General features: G+C 46.7%; 1 protein-coding gene and 1 long non-coding RNA gene across 4 annotated transcripts; one reads left to right on the top strand and one right to left on the bottom strand.

Annotated features, from left to right (window-relative positions):
* Positions 1-2,311: 2,311 nt before the first annotated feature.
* Positions 2,312-9,428, bottom strand: LOC140397949 (mRNA decay activator protein ZFP36L1-like). 3 transcript variants are annotated; one of them, XM_072486218.1, is made up of 2 exons: positions 9,325-9,428; positions 2,312-5,522 (listed from the first exon to the last, which is right to left on the bottom strand). In XM_072486218.1, the coding sequence occupies exon 2, from the start codon at positions 5,514-5,516 to the stop codon at positions 4,548-4,550; it is 969 nt and encodes a 322-aa protein (XP_072342319.1). In that variant the 5' UTR covers positions 5,517-5,522; positions 9,325-9,428; the 3' UTR covers positions 2,312-4,547. The 3 variants fall into 3 exon arrangements, with proteins under 3 accessions (XP_072342319.1, XP_072342307.1, XP_072342315.1); XM_072486206.1 differs by lacking the exon at positions 9,325-9,428 and adding an exon at positions 7,427-7,724; XM_072486214.1 differs by lacking the exon at positions 9,325-9,428 and adding an exon at positions 7,432-7,724.
* A 133-nt stretch (positions 9,429-9,561) lies between these two features.
* On the top strand, positions 9,562-14,157 carry LOC140397945 (uncharacterized). Its single transcript, XR_011937346.1, has 2 exons — positions 9,562-10,503; positions 13,220-14,157. It is a non-coding gene; the product is annotated as an uncharacterized lncRNA (long non-coding RNA).
* Positions 14,158-15,057: the final 900 nt, after the last annotated feature.

The raw sequence follows: 15,057 nt of genomic DNA, 5'->3' as shown, positions 1-15,057 counted from the left end.
AGCACCTTATATGCTTTATTGTACCATGTACAGGAGAGATGATTGACACCTAGAGAATCTACTTGGATTGTGTGGAGAGCAGGAGATAATTCGGTTTTGAAACACACAAGCCGGTTCAATCTTGTTAAGGCGGCGTGTTGTTTAGTGTATAGGAGATGCTCAGCAGTGTGCTGTAGTTACTGAGGTGAAAATTGACAGAGGTTTGTGACAGGGTGCCGATTTCAGTGACCTTCGCCCACTGACAAGAGGGCAAATTAACCCAAGTTAGTAATTTATAGAACCAGATGTTCTGGCAAACATGTGCTATCCCAACGGTGCAAGCATGCTGGCTGGAGAACTCAGATTTGGGGGGGGGGGGGGTGGGGGGGGAAGGAAAGAGAAGATGCCGCTTCAGAATTAAGCCAAAGGATAAGTTGCTGCTATCTGTAATTTAAATTAAGTAGAAAGTTCTGGGGTCGAGTCATCCAACTCATAAACTGGGCCCACATGAATGGGCTGAAGAGCCTGATACTGCCGCCTGGGAAGACAACACGAGCACGGTCCTCGAGTCATTTCTGTGCTCAAGGTTAGGAATGAAGCCCTGCCCATTTGAAACCCATAACACGGGTGGCACAATGGTTACATTAGCTCACCTGCCTCACAGTGGCTGGGTCCCAAATAAGATTCCAACATTGGGTGAATGTCTGTGTGGAGTTTGCAATATCTCCGGGTGTCTGCGTAGGTTTCCTCCAGGTGTTCCAGTTTCCTCCCAGTCCAAAGATGTGCAGGATAGGTGGATTGGCGATGCTAAATTTCCTCGTGTCCAAAGGTTGGGGTCATGGGGATAGGGTCGGGAGTGGGCCTAGGTTTGGTGTTCTTTCAGAGGGTTGGTGCAGACTCAATGGGCCGAATAGCCTCATTCTGCACTGTAGGGATTCTATGGGTAACAGGTATTCCCAAATCAGCCATAAACCAGAGAAAAGCTTCCTCTCCTCTGCTCCTACCCCCTGCCCCAACATAAAGAGTATGTGTGCTATTTCCCTCCACCAGCCATCCTTATGCCAATCAGCACCAGGTTTGGGGCTTCTGTACTTGTATCAAGACCACCGTCTCATTTCACAATGGATTCTTGTAGCCATTGATTGTAACCCACAAATTTGCTTTTGGGTCAGAGCTGGGTGATAAACCCAAACACACAGTACCATTCAATTTGCATTGCAAGCTTCATTTGGCACGGTAAAAGCAACAAAAAAAAAAAAAAAAAAAAAAATCTAAAACAGCCACTTGCTGAGTTCTTCCAAGACTGGGAAGCCTACTTTCTGAGCTGGTTGATCTGTCAGAACCCAGCAGGTCAGCCCAACTTAGAAGCTCCAAGAATGCAGCAAATGGTTTAAAACACAGCCATCGCCATCTAAAGGGCAAAATTTGTTGCGTCATCTCTGGTTCAAGGCATTTCCTGCTGTTTGCCTTTCAATTCGCCTGTTGAAATCTTATAAATCATTCCCTCTTTCTACAAAGGCACGTGTTTCGTTGGTGTGTTTGTGTCATCACCTCAGCATGCAGTGTAGCCTGTTAACTGGACCAGTGCGTGCCCCTGATACACTGTATCTCACTCAGCCTACAGGAATCCATAGGACATAGTCCAACCCAACCATGGCTGGATATGGAGTCTCGGGAGAACGCCTGACTCCAAACCAGTCACTTCTACAATAGTTCGAGCACCATGTCACAGCAGCACAAAGGTTAGCACTGCTGCCGTCACAGCACCAGGGACCCGGGTTCAATTTTGGCCTTGGGTGACCGTCTGTGTGGAGTTTGCACTTTCCTCCCAGTGTCTGCATGGGTTTCCTCCCACAGTCCAAAGATGTGCAGCTTGGGTGGATTGGCCATGTTAAATTGCCCATTATGTGTCCAAATGTTAGGGTGGGGGAAGAGGGCCCAGGTAGGATCCTCTTTGAGGGTCGGTGCAGACTCAATGGGCCAAATGGCCTTCTTCTGCACTGTAAAGGCTCTATGTCGGATCTAAGATGAGTCTAAACCCAGCCATTCACAATCTTCTATCTGTCTTGACTCCTCCTATTTGCCAATCTGGTTTATTAGAAGCATTGTTGCATGTTAACCAGGCCTTGGGGTGAAATCATGCCACTCTGAGTAACCATCGTCTTTGTTTTACACTTCTACCAGGGCTGCTTTAATTCGCAGGCAGGTTAACACATGTCACATTACACATTCCTCAGCGTCACACCCTCGCTCTATCTCCCCACCCCACCTAAAATTAGCACAGCGCTAAGCAACAACAGTTCTAGAAGGGAAAAATCCAGAGTTACCACACTTTGGAAAAAAAAAACCATTGGGATTTATTGGTTTACATTTGAACCAGTCATTACAAAAGCATTCTGTATAAACAGACATAGAAAAAAAACATGTAGTGAACAACGTAGGAAAAATACATTCAACTTCCCTTTGTGCCAACTCCTGGTTGACTCTCTCTGAACAAGAGGCCAGGACCTATCAATAATAAAAACGTATTATTAGCTACACAGAAAGCATACATCAATGCTTGGAATGTGTTCCGACAGGCACTTTTGTGTCACAGTACTGAGCCCGCATCTTCTTAACAGTCTCTTGTATAATGGAAGTTAACTCAAAAAGCCTGAAATACTAGGCCGCTGTTGGCAACAAGAGTTTAAAGGCAGTGAGCGCAAGGCTGCCATACAAAATACAAGAAAATCGATTTATTTATTTTTAAAAAGGAGGGGGGTAAACTACAAAATAAATAAATTCGAATGTTTTTGTGTTTTTAAATTACTTTTTTTATTAAATAAAATAACTGAAGAGTAACGTTACAAAAACCCTCATCATTGTAGTATAATATATTAAACTGTGGAAATGAAAATAAGAAAAGGAAAAACCTCACAATCTTCAGATTAATAAGATCATAATTTAAACATAAAAGAAAAATATATTTCTATGGTTCATCAGTGATAAATACAAACAAAAATGCATATGTTTGGCAATAAATATGTTTTTGATAAGTTAAATAAGCAATTTGTTTGTGTTATGTATGCATGTGTGTGTACGTGTGTGCAGTGGGCAAGCAATAATTCTAAATTCTTTAACATTCTGCAGAATTTAAAAAGGGGGGAGGGTGAAAAAAAAGGAATAAAATGGAACTAACTTGGCAAAGTCCAAGACTGAAGGCTAGCTGGTCAAAGCATCTCTCTCAATTTCTGTCCCATCACTGAAGATAATGCTGTTTGTCCAAAGATATTTTCCCCTCCCTCTGAAGAAATGTTCACGGTCCCTTCCCACCCCCTCACCCAAAAATGAGAATTATCCGAGTTAATTTTACCCACTGGGTGCTGAACAGCTTAAAAACAAGGCAGCCAGATTGATATTACCAGCACCACATTTGCATTTTTAAATAGAATCACCAACATTTGCACCCCCCCCCCAACCCCGGCAGCGAACCCTGACTCCTCTCCACCGCCCCCCCCAAAAAAATTATTTCCTTCCCCTAAAGATACTTCACAAGTCCCACATCCTGCACAATGTCTTGCCACTATTTTTGTTCAATCACAATTAATGGAAGCAATCAAAGTCTACGTTCGATAAATTCCAGTCCCTGGCATTGAGGAATTGTCACCATGGAAAGAGAAATTGGATGGAGGGGTGGGCGAGGAAGACAATCCTAGAGATGGGGGGAGGGGGGGGGGAGAAACAGGGGAGCTGGGGCAGAGGGAGGCAAAGTGTCACCTGATGCCTGGACCATCCATCTCTAGACCTGTCCACAAAAGCACCAGGAAGACATTTTAGTCACCATGACGACAACACCTGCTTCTCTCCCGCCACCCAAACTAAACCGTGCAAAGACACATTCACTCAGTGCTACCATTGCAATTAAGGTGGGGTGGGCAAGGTTGGGGAAAGAGGGAGAAAGTAAGTTACTGCTAAAGGGACATCAAATGTAGATTTATTTATGCTACATTAACTATCTGTTTCGGCAAATCGTGGGTATACACCATTCAGTTGGCTTTAAAAAAATATTCTCTTCAAAGGTCCTCAAATCCACGTTTAAGAACATAAGGCCAGGCAGATGGGTAGCTGCTCTCAACAAATTCACTTCAGGTCCTGTCACAAAGTGCCTCGACTCAACTAGGCCGATCCAAACAGACAATCCAAACCTACCACAGTTTATCCCAGGATGACTCTTCCCTCCAAATCCCAATTGCTGAGCTCTCAACTAGATACAGATTAAGGAAAAAATTAAAAAAGGCCATTCTGATTTGCCAAAAAAGAATAAATTATTAAAAATGAGAGATAGGCGTGCAGTCATTGCTGTCCCCTTGCTACAAAGTGGGAATACACACATTGTAGGTCATCAGTGACACCATATGTAGCTGGCAAGTTTGGGTTTGGCAAGTCACTTAACCCTGGTGTGTGCCAAAAGCTGGCTACCTGGACGTTTAGGGAATCAAAAGTTCATCTTAAATGCTTGCTCAGATTAAGGGAATATTTTTTGACAGCTCTCTGCCTCTTCCACCATTGGGGAAAGGAGGACGGCAGAGTTAATCATCCGAGATGGAAAGTCTGCTAAAGATGGGAAGACGCTTGCTGAGATCAAGGGTGGGTGACTCGGAGCCGCTCACACTCCCAGAGCTGCTCAGGTAGTCATCGGACATAGAGTCTGGAGGGCTTGGGGGAGGCTCAAAGAGGTGGGGAGATTCAGCCAAAGGTCGGAGCAGGAACGAAGGCGAGTGGGCGCCGTTGTTGGTGGATGCCATGGGAATCTGGATCCCAATGCTGGGCGCAAAGAGACTGGCTAGTTCCTGGCTGGAGTAGGTGAAGGGGTTGCTGGCACAATCTGGCAGGGTTGGGGAGGAGCTCAGGTCTTCTGCGCTGAAGATGGGGGGAGGGGTGATGGAAGTGGGACTGTCCAGCAGCCCGCTGGAGGAACTGGAGATGCCAGAGAAGCTGTAGCTGTGTTGCAGACGGGGCCTGTCAATCTTGTTGGACGAGGAGAGATGTTGTTGGTCATGCCCGGGGGACATGCGCCTTTCCTCTGCGTTGTGGATGAAGTGGCAACGGGGTCCATAGGGGCAAAATCCGATGGTGTGGAAGGTCCGGCAGAGCTCAGTCTTGTACTTGGGATGCCGGGCCAAGCTCCTCAGCTCATGGATGCCGTGAGCAAACTGGCATTTGTCGCCATACTTGCACGACCCATTCTCCTCAAAGGGACGGCACAGCTCCGTCTTGTAGCGGCTAGAGTTGACCTGGCTCTGGGGCTTCTGAAGGCCCGTCTCAGAGAAGGAACGGTCCCGGAATTTGTTCTCCTTGTTGGCTATGGCAGCGGAGCTGCTCTGCTCCAGCTTGAGGCTGTTGAGGAGCTGGTTCTGGTTGAACTTGGAGTTAGCGTTGGCGAGGGTGACTGAATGTCGCCTCTGGTAGTCCACCAGTGTTGGAGTCCCGACTGCCTTCCTGTCCAGCAGGGGCACACTGGAGCTGCCTGCATTGATGTTGTTATTGTAGCTCATCATCTTGTTCTGGATGAAGAGAGGAGAAAACAAACCATCACTTTAGATTACAGCACCAGGACAGGCTTTTTGACCCAACAACCCATGGCTCTGCTCCCCCGCCCACCACATGCAAAGTCTTCTATCCTAATGTACTTTTCTAACTTCTCAAGATCATAGAATTTAGTGCAGAAGGAGGCCATTCAGCCCATCGAGTCTGCACCAGCCCTTACAAAGAGCACCCTACTGAAGCCCACGTATCTACCCTATCCCAGTAACCCCCACTTAACAATTTTTGGACACCAAGGGCAATTTAGCATGGCCAATCCACCTAACCTGCACATCCTTGGACTGTGGGAGGAAACCGGAGCACCCGGAGGAAACCCACGCACACACGGGGAGAACATGCAAACTCCGCACAGATAGTGACCCTGCCGGGAATCGAACCTGGGACCCTGGAGTTGTGAAGCAACTGTGCTAATCACCATGCCACCGTGCTGCACTATTCACCTCAACCACTCCACGTGTTAACAAGGTCCACTCCAGGAGAGGAGGTTTCCCTGAATTCCTTCAATGGTTTTATTAATGACAATTAAATTTACGACCGAGTTGTGGATTCCCCCTCATGCCGATCCACTCTATATATCACCTCATCGAACACCTCTGAATTTAAAAGACAAGAATTAGGTCACCCTTGGGAAAACGAGCAGTGGGCTGTTCAAGTCTCTTCTGGCAAGTATTAAAGGCCACAGGAAGCGACCACCTCAGGGTGGCCCTTTCCCACTGCAGGGCTGACGTCACTGACAGAAGAAACATGACTAAAAATTGTTTACATGGACTGTGGTTAAGGGCGGAAGTCGGCACCAATCAATCCCTGCCCACAGTGCTCCTTGGACAACTCGGATTGTATCTACTGCTGCAGACTCCAGGTTTCTCCCAGTCAGAGCTGCTCGCCCCTCGAGTTCCGAAACCAACCATCTCCTCTCTCCTTGTAACCTACTGCAATCGCAATATTGGGGTTGGGGACACCGAAGCACCCCCCCCCCCCCAAATAGTGCTCGTTTCAGAACACCTCAGAGTCAAATCATGTCATTTCCAACAACCCTGAGAGGGGAAGGGAAAGAAAGGCAGAAACCATAACAAACAGAAAATAAAGTGGGGGCAAAATGAGAGGTGAGGTGGGAGGATCATGCCCTCAGACCCCATTAAAAAAAATACATGTGGACGGAGTGGATGGTGCAGCTCTGCGCTGTCGCCTTCCCTTCCAGTCGAGGCGAGTGGCTCGATGGGTTGAGAGCCGAGGGGGGAGCCGAGAGGGGCCCGGGACACAACAAAAAAAAACTGGGGCAGAAATTGCAACATTCCAAATCAGAACGTCGGCCGCGTTGCAAATCACTCACCAACGTTCCAAATTAGACCCCCCCCCCCCCACAAAAAAAACCCACAACGGCAACATTCCAGATTTGGGATCAAGGAATTTCTCCCCCCTCCCCATCCCCAACAACATGCACAAAATCATGTTTAAACACTTTTCTATTTGGGACAGATTACGCAATGGGTTAAATTTGTAAAACACAATCAACAGGAAAGAAAGTTCCACCAAACCGCCTCGAACAGGACAGAGAAAAAAATAATCAGACAAAACATGCCCGGAGAGGGGGAAAAAGACCCTCCCCCACGCCAAGTCATTAAAAAAAAAGTTCAAATTGAAACCCTCCGATCGACGAGTTTAAAGAATATATAGAGAGAGACTGAGTGGGGAAGTTGGCTGCACAAAACGCACCAAGTTTTAATCTTACATGTACAAAAACCCAGAGACCGTAGATAGATCGGGAGTGTTTAAAAGTTGCAACTTGTTGGATATAATAGTTGCTGATTTCCCCTCTCTCGTATCCCGACTTTCAAAACAAAAAGAGCGTGGGTTGTTTTTTTACCTTACATAAAACTTCTCCAATGTCGTAGAAACATGAGGCGAACTTTGTAGACATGTCGAGGTGTCTAAGGTTAACACAGAGCAGGGCGAAGCGGCTTTGGGAGGGAGGGGGGGGGGGGGAGAGAGAAGAGTGGCGGCAAGGGGCGGGATGGGACGGATCGGATCGACTGGACTCCCCCAAACGATAGCAAGTCTCGCTCTGCTCTTATTTCCCTTCCCCTCTCTCCGGGCTACGAGCCTCCCACTCGCCCCGCAGACTTTCAGCAACTCTCAATCCGACATCACCCATAAATAATTTCCCTTCCCCCCGGAGGCGGGTCCCTGATATTTAAATCAGCCGAGTTTGTCGGCTCTTTTGGGGAAAGAAAAACCTCCCTCCTTGACTGACACCCACCAGCAAAAAACAAACCCTCCTTTTAAAAAAAAAAAGTCCTTCCCACCAACAAAAAACAAGTTAAAAGTTTGAGAACTAAACAAACTTTCGCAAAAGTTTTTCTCTTTGTAAAACTTTGCATTGAATAATTGAAGATTTTCTTTGCACACATACACACAATGACATCACTGAGAAAACCCAAGTTACTAATTGATAGATTTTTTTTCATTTCTGCTCGTTTTTTTTGGGCGGGATTTGGAGTCGCCCAGTTCAGAAAGGATTGGATCGGGGAGGGTAAAGGAGCAGTTGCGAAATGTTTTAGCAAAGGGAGGGTTGTTTTAAAACCCTTTTCTGCTTTTGGATTCAACATTAGGGGAATTTTACATGATCTATAATCGGTTGTGCAGCCCAGAGCGGGTTGTTTGATTCAAGGCTGCACTCTTATCTATTGCTGCTTTAAGATATATATTTTTAAATGACCATTCAAATAGTTTGTGGAGTTGTTTTTAATATATAGGTTAGTGTTTTCCCCCCAGTTGCCGACTTGCCGTGTTTTGGCACACATTTCCGACTGAATTTGCATTGTGCACGGCTTATCTGTAACAGATGGTTGCAATTTCAAGTCTGTTACAACGGATTTTGGCGGGAGAGCGCACATGGCGCTAAAAGGGTCTTTTTTTTGGGAGGGGGAGGGTAAGGAACGAAACAACGTGGGGAGATGTTGAAATCAGAGGGTTGACTTTCATTTAAGGGCCAAAGGAACTCCCCCCCCTAAACTCCTAAAAATAAAAAAGGGACAATTGTCCCCGCTTTTAATTTTAAACTTACATAAAACTTCACGGGCAAAGGATTCTAAAAGTGCTGATTTATTCTGACTGTCTCCTGCTGATTTATTCTAACTCTGTCTCCTGCCTTTTTAGTAAAGAGTTAGCAGCATAATTTTATTTTAAACATTTTTAAAAGTTCCTCCGGTTTGTTTCACAGAGGGGTTTAGATGTTTTTTTTTTTAAATTTCTCTTTCCGAGTGGCTGCCACATGATCTCAATTTCCTGCCCAGTGCAATGCAAACGCCCCCATCATGTGCTTTTTATTTCCAAACTTCACACAAATAAAAGCAAGGCTGTGTGTTTGTTTTTAAGTCTCAAAAAAAGATCCTGTTTTATTTTTAATTTTTAGTCCAACTCGTGTGAGTAATAGTGAAACTGGATTGAGAATGTTTTTAAAAAGTGGCTGTGGGGAGAGAAGGTTCTTGAAACGAATTTAAACACATTGGGAGCGGGTTAACATTCCACCTTCAAATCCCAAACCCCCTCCCCCAACTCTTTAATCCCATTCGCACGTGGTTGTTGATCAGATAATTGTATCTGTCCACGAATTAGAACTGTAATTTTGCTCACCATTGATATACATTTTCTATCCTTTTAGAAACGATTCAGACACTCCACCCACAAACAAAAAATATCGAAAGAGCCACATAGGTCACGACAATGGCTCACTCAAACCTTTTTTGTGTGAAAGTTATTTACCTTTACGTCACTGGGATATATTTTGAAGGAGCTCACATCCCCAAGATAATCTTTTTTAGATTCATCTGAGGGAGTTCAGAGAGCTCCTTAAACTGACGTTCCTCTCCATGTGCTGTGTGGAGGTTTTTAATCTGATCTTTCTCTCTCTCGTTTGCAGGGAAGGGGAGGTCCCTGGAATCGGCGTGTCGCACCATTTCCTGCACATAACACTGTAAACAATTCCAGCCCTTCCCCGCCAGATCTCGTTTTGTTCTTCCAGTGGGGGAATTCTCTGCAGGAATATTTTAACCCCCTTTCTTTCCTGCTTTGAATTAAAGGAACTGTATGTTTTTTTGGGGGGGGGGAGAAGGGTGTCTCTCGCCTCAAATTCGTGGATTCACAATTCCATTCTAGAGGTTTGAGCTAATCCGGGTTGGCCACCCCACTTGCAGTCCCGAAGGAGCGCCGCATCGTGGGAGGTGAATGAGACGCTGAACCGCGGCCCCAGTCTGGCCTCAGGTGAATGGAGGAAGATTTCTGATGGTGTTGGAAGAGCAAGGGGGGAGTTCATGGCTATTTACCCCTGCGTCCAACAGCTAGGAAACGGAAACAAAGTGCTCGAAATATTCAGCAGGCCTGTTGGCACAGTGGTTAGCATTGCTGTCTCAATTCCAACCTTGGGTGACTAGAGTTTGCACATTCTCCGGGTGTTCTGGGTTTCTCCCACAGTCCAGCGATGGGCAGGTTAGGGGGGTTGACCCTGCTAAATTGCCCCTCAGTGTCCAAAGGTTAGGCTGGGGTTGGGGGGTTATAGGGTAGCGATGGGTGCCTAGGTGGGGTGCACTTATATAACATAATAATCTTTATTGTCACAAGTAGGCTTACATTAACACTGCAATGAAGTTACTGTGAAAATCCCCTACTTGCCACACACCGGCGCCTGTTCGGGTACACAGGGAGAATTCAGAATGTCCAATTCACCTAACAAGCACATCTTGTGGGAAGAAACCGGAGCACCCGGAGGAAACCCACGCAGACACAGGGAGAACGTGCAGACTCCACACAGACAGTAACCCAAGCGGGAATTGAACCTGGGACCCTGGAGCTGTGAAACAACAGTGCTAACCATTGCTACCGTCGGTGCTGACTTGATGGGCTGAATGGCCTCCTGCACTGGAGAGATTCTATGATTCACTGGTGGTAAGAGAAACACAGTTAATGCTTCATATCGAATATGGCTTCAGAATTGGAGTGTAGAAATGTGATGGGTTTTGTGCTGTTGAAAAAGGGGAACGAAAGGGAAGGTCTGGGGATATGGCAAAACGGGAGAGATTAAATACAAACACGGATTAGCAGCATGAGTAGGCCATTCGGCCCCTTGATTCAATATGATGGCTGGACTGATTGTAACCTCAACTTCGCATGCTGCCTACCCATGATAATGTATCCCTTGTTAGTTAATTATTCATTCTCCCTGCCTCCACTGCTCTCTGGAGAAGAGTTCTAAAGATTCACACCCCTCAGAGAAAAATCTCTTCCATTCTCTGTCTTAAATGACATAGATGTCATGGAACAAAAGGCGAAGGGAGTGATAATGGTTTCAAGTAAAGGAACAAAGCATTTGTCCAGAGTGAGTGTGAATGGCAGGATAATGAACGACTCTGTCCAAAAGCGAAAACATGAAAAACAAGATTCAGACCGGCACATGGCAGAAAAACAATCAAAATGGAGGACAGAGTTCGTGGTCTGGAAAGACTGATCTCAATGTTGGGTCCAGGAACTTGTACAGTGCCTGACTGGGGGATGAGGTGCTGTTCCTTCAGCTTGCGTTGAACCTCACTGGAACGTTGGCAGCCAGGGTTCAGCAGCAGTGGTCAGGCTGAGGTCAGAAATGTGAGCGCGAGAGCCAAGGTGGAGAATCAAAATGGCTATCAAGCTCGGGGCCATGCTTACGAATTGAGCAGAGCAGGAACCCCAGCCTGAGCTGGAAACAGCTTACCCGAGCAGTATTGCATTGCTCTGTGTGGAAACATGCTGTGTTCAAAGTGGCTGCTGTGTACATCCAACTTCTATAACCTAGTTGGGGAGCACTTTGGGAAGCCCGAGGTGGTGAAAGGTGCTATAGAAATGCACATTCTTTCTGTAATTGTTCTCAGCACAGTTGGGATGTTGTTCCATAGTTCCTGGCAGTCCGTGCCTTTCTTGCCAAAGAGAACAGAGTATTTTGGATTTCTTCACAATTAGACTTCCTAACTGGAGCAGAAGAAGTGTGATTCACGGGTGAATGTGGGTAAAACTGTACAAGCAGACAAATGCTGCGGATGGTCATTAGATTGGTGTCACTTCACAAATAGATGTTTCTTAATGCAGTGCATAAACATTTACCAGGTCTATGTTTGGTGTTTTGATAGATGAAAGGGTGGGTAGGGGTCCTGAATATTTATGATACCCAATGGATTCTTATTCCGGATCAGCGGACAGGAGCTCTACTTGATTTCTCGCAACCCACATACCCCACAATACTCACCCCATTACTTACCCCATTACCCCCAATACTCACCCCATTACTCACCCCACTACCCCCAACTACTCACTCCACTACCCCCCAGAACCCACTCCACTACCTCCCAAAACTATCCCCAAAAGCACCCCACTACCCCCCCAATACTCACCCCCCCAACACTCACCGAAATACTCACCCCACCATCCCCAATACCCACACCACAACCTCCCCAAAATGCAACCAAATATTCACCCCACCATCCCCAATACTCACTCCAATACTAATCCGATAGCACACCCCAGTATCCACGCCCCCCCAATGCTCATCTCAATACCCCTCTCTACACCCCCAATATGCCCCCCTCCACACACTCCAATACTCCCCCCTCCAGACCCCCAATACTCACCCCAATACTCACCCTCGACACCCCTCAATATGTCCCCTTCCACACACCCAAAACTCCCTCCTCCACCCCCCCAAATATGTCCCCCTCCACACCCCAAATATGTCCCCCTCCACACCCTCAATATGCCCCCCTTCCACACACCCCAATACTCCCCCTCCTCACCCTCAAGCCTGTTTCCTGCTTCCTGATACTTGGAATTCCATGGCTATTAAAATGGTCTGGATTACAAGGCTGTCAAGATGTTTTCCAGGGAGTAAGGAACCCGACTCAACACCACTACACTCCCAATACTCCCCCAACCACACCCCCAATACGCCCCCTCCACATCTCAAAGAACCCCTCCACACCCCCAATCCCCCCTCCACACCCCCAATCCCCCCTCCACACACCAATATCCCCATCATAACTTAAATAACTCCTCCACACCCCAAAACCCACCCCAATACTCCTCCCCTTCACCACACACCTTAAGACCCCCACCATACAGCCCACTATCCTCCATCCACTCCCTGCACCAGACCCCCCCGGCCCCAAACCCAATACACCCCCCACCACAAACCCCACTACCCCTGTACATAAACCTCACTACTCCTCCCTCCAAACACCACATGACTCAACCCCCACTACTCCCCCAACTACTCACTTCCACCCACACCCCATCCACCAGACAAAACCACACAACTAAACCTACTCCAATATTCTGCTCAATAGAAACTAGCATCACAACTAACTCAACAGAGGTCAAGAGTCAATTTTGGACTTTCCTGATCTGTATGATTCACTTCCACACCAGACACTGCGCAGTTCCCAGTGAATGGGCAGGCTGCGTTCTGCCTGTTTCCTGCTTCCTGACACTTGGAATTTCATGGCTATTAAAATGGTCTAGATTACAAGGCTGTCGAGATGTTTTCCAGGGAGTAAGGATTCCGAAACAAAAAAGGGAATTTTGCCATAGAACAGCATTTACTTTTTTTTTCACTCAGCTGGTCTTGACTCTCTCCTAATAGGTGGAACAGGCTCCCAGAGAGGATCTCCAGCCTGGAGTAGAGGCTGTCATACTATCCTGGGTGAGTTCCTTTAGCTCCAACAAAAACAGAAAATGTTGGAAAATCTCACCAGGTCGGACAGCATCTGTGGCAGGAGAACAGTGTTAACGTTTCGAGTCTGGACGACTCTTCATCAGGGGCCCTGAGGCTCTAGAATCTTCTCTCTAAATCCCTCAGCCTTTCTCTCCTCCCCTAAGACAATCCTTAAAGCCTCTTTGACCAAGTGTTTGGTCTCTATTCATCTGGATGTCAAAGTTTGTTCGGTAACACTCTTGTGGAGCATCTTGTGACTAGATTTTGATCAATAATAGAAAATGTGGAAAAAAAGCACACACACAAGTGTGTTTTAATACCCTTCCGATTTACCTCCAGGATTTAACTCACAATGGATTAATCTTCAATTCCTGTACACTCCATGCTAATCTTGGGGTTTTGGCAACCGTACCCCTTTGCAACAATTGAGAATGGGGAGGCTGCTGCTGCATTGAGAAGGAGGCATTGGGAAAAATACCCACAGTTGGTCCATTGGACTTTTAAAATTAATTCTAGGACTTTAATGTTGAAATGACGTGAACACCTTTTTAAGATGTGCAATTCTAGCGGCGGCACGGTAGCACAGTGGTTAACACTATTGCTTCACAGCGCCAGGGTCCCAGGTTTGATTCCCGGCTTGGGTCACTGTCTGTGTGGAGTCTGCATGTTCTCCCCGTGTCTGTGTGGGTTTCCTCCGGGTGCTCCGGTTTCCTCCCACAAGTCCCGAAAGACGTGCTGTTAGGTGAATTGGACATTCTGAATTCTCCCTCTGTGGATCCGAACAGGCGGCGACTAGGAGATTTTCACAGTAACGTCATTACAGTGTAAATGTAAGCCTACTTGTGCCAATAAAGGTTATTATATTATTTATTATTATTATTATTAAAGTGAAAGAGGCAGATGTACAAATGGTTTGTTCCGAACCTCCAAGTGTGGCCTATAGGGCTGGAGGGAGTCCTTTGAGGTATAGATTGCAGCTGGCTACAGGCATGTCAGTGCAAGGAACATTGAGGCAAGGAAATAAGAATGTCTTACAAGGAGAGTGCTTGAGTGTGAAAAATGCCTGAGGAAAAGGAAGCAGCACACCAGAAGAAATGCCAAGAAAGGACAAGGCAGCAAGCATGGAGAAAGTGGAGCCAGGAGAATTACTCCATGTAGATTTGCAAGATGAAGCCGCTTTGCCCCAACAGCATTTCTAAAGCCACGAACAGTATGAACTTCTTTTGTGCACAATATTTGCGAGTATCTGGCAGGTGTGCTTCCCATATCAGCCCATTGACAACAAGTGCCCTGAAGATCCAGGTAGCCCTAAGGAAGCTGCTGCCTGGGAGGGTGGTCAGACACAGTGCATTGATCGACTACACCAGCTCCCAGTAATACGACACAGTGTACTGAAAACACAACTGCAAGTGTGGGTGTGATTCCTCCCTGGCAGCAATGTATCAAAGTAAGCCCAGTAACAACACTGGAGACCAACAGATTCTTGTGCTGATTGCAAACTTGCAAGCGGACTTCCTATCTGGTGGAGATCAGTGACTGACCCACTCGTGTACAGTTGGGGTTATTCGTTCTCAGCCTGCCGCCTAGCTGAGCTGGCCACTAATCATTGCCTTTCACTTCCTGCTGCTGTTACCATGACATGATTGTTTCCCCAACACTTGGCTACTCAACATGTTTCCACAGTCCATATAAGGCCCCCGCAGGTACAGTGTGCTTGCTGAGTATTTTATTCCGACCGAGTTACAGTGTTAATCCAACCCCCGGTG

The sequence above is a fragment of the Scyliorhinus torazame genome, chromosome 2 (genome assembly GCF_047496885.1).
Source record: "Scyliorhinus torazame isolate Kashiwa2021f chromosome 2, sScyTor2.1, whole genome shotgun sequence".
NCBI lineage: Eukaryota > Metazoa > Chordata > Chondrichthyes > Carcharhiniformes > Scyliorhinidae > Scyliorhinus > Scyliorhinus torazame.
Note: the sequence above shows the minus strand (reverse complement) of the source record. Positions and strands in the feature narration are given on the sequence as shown.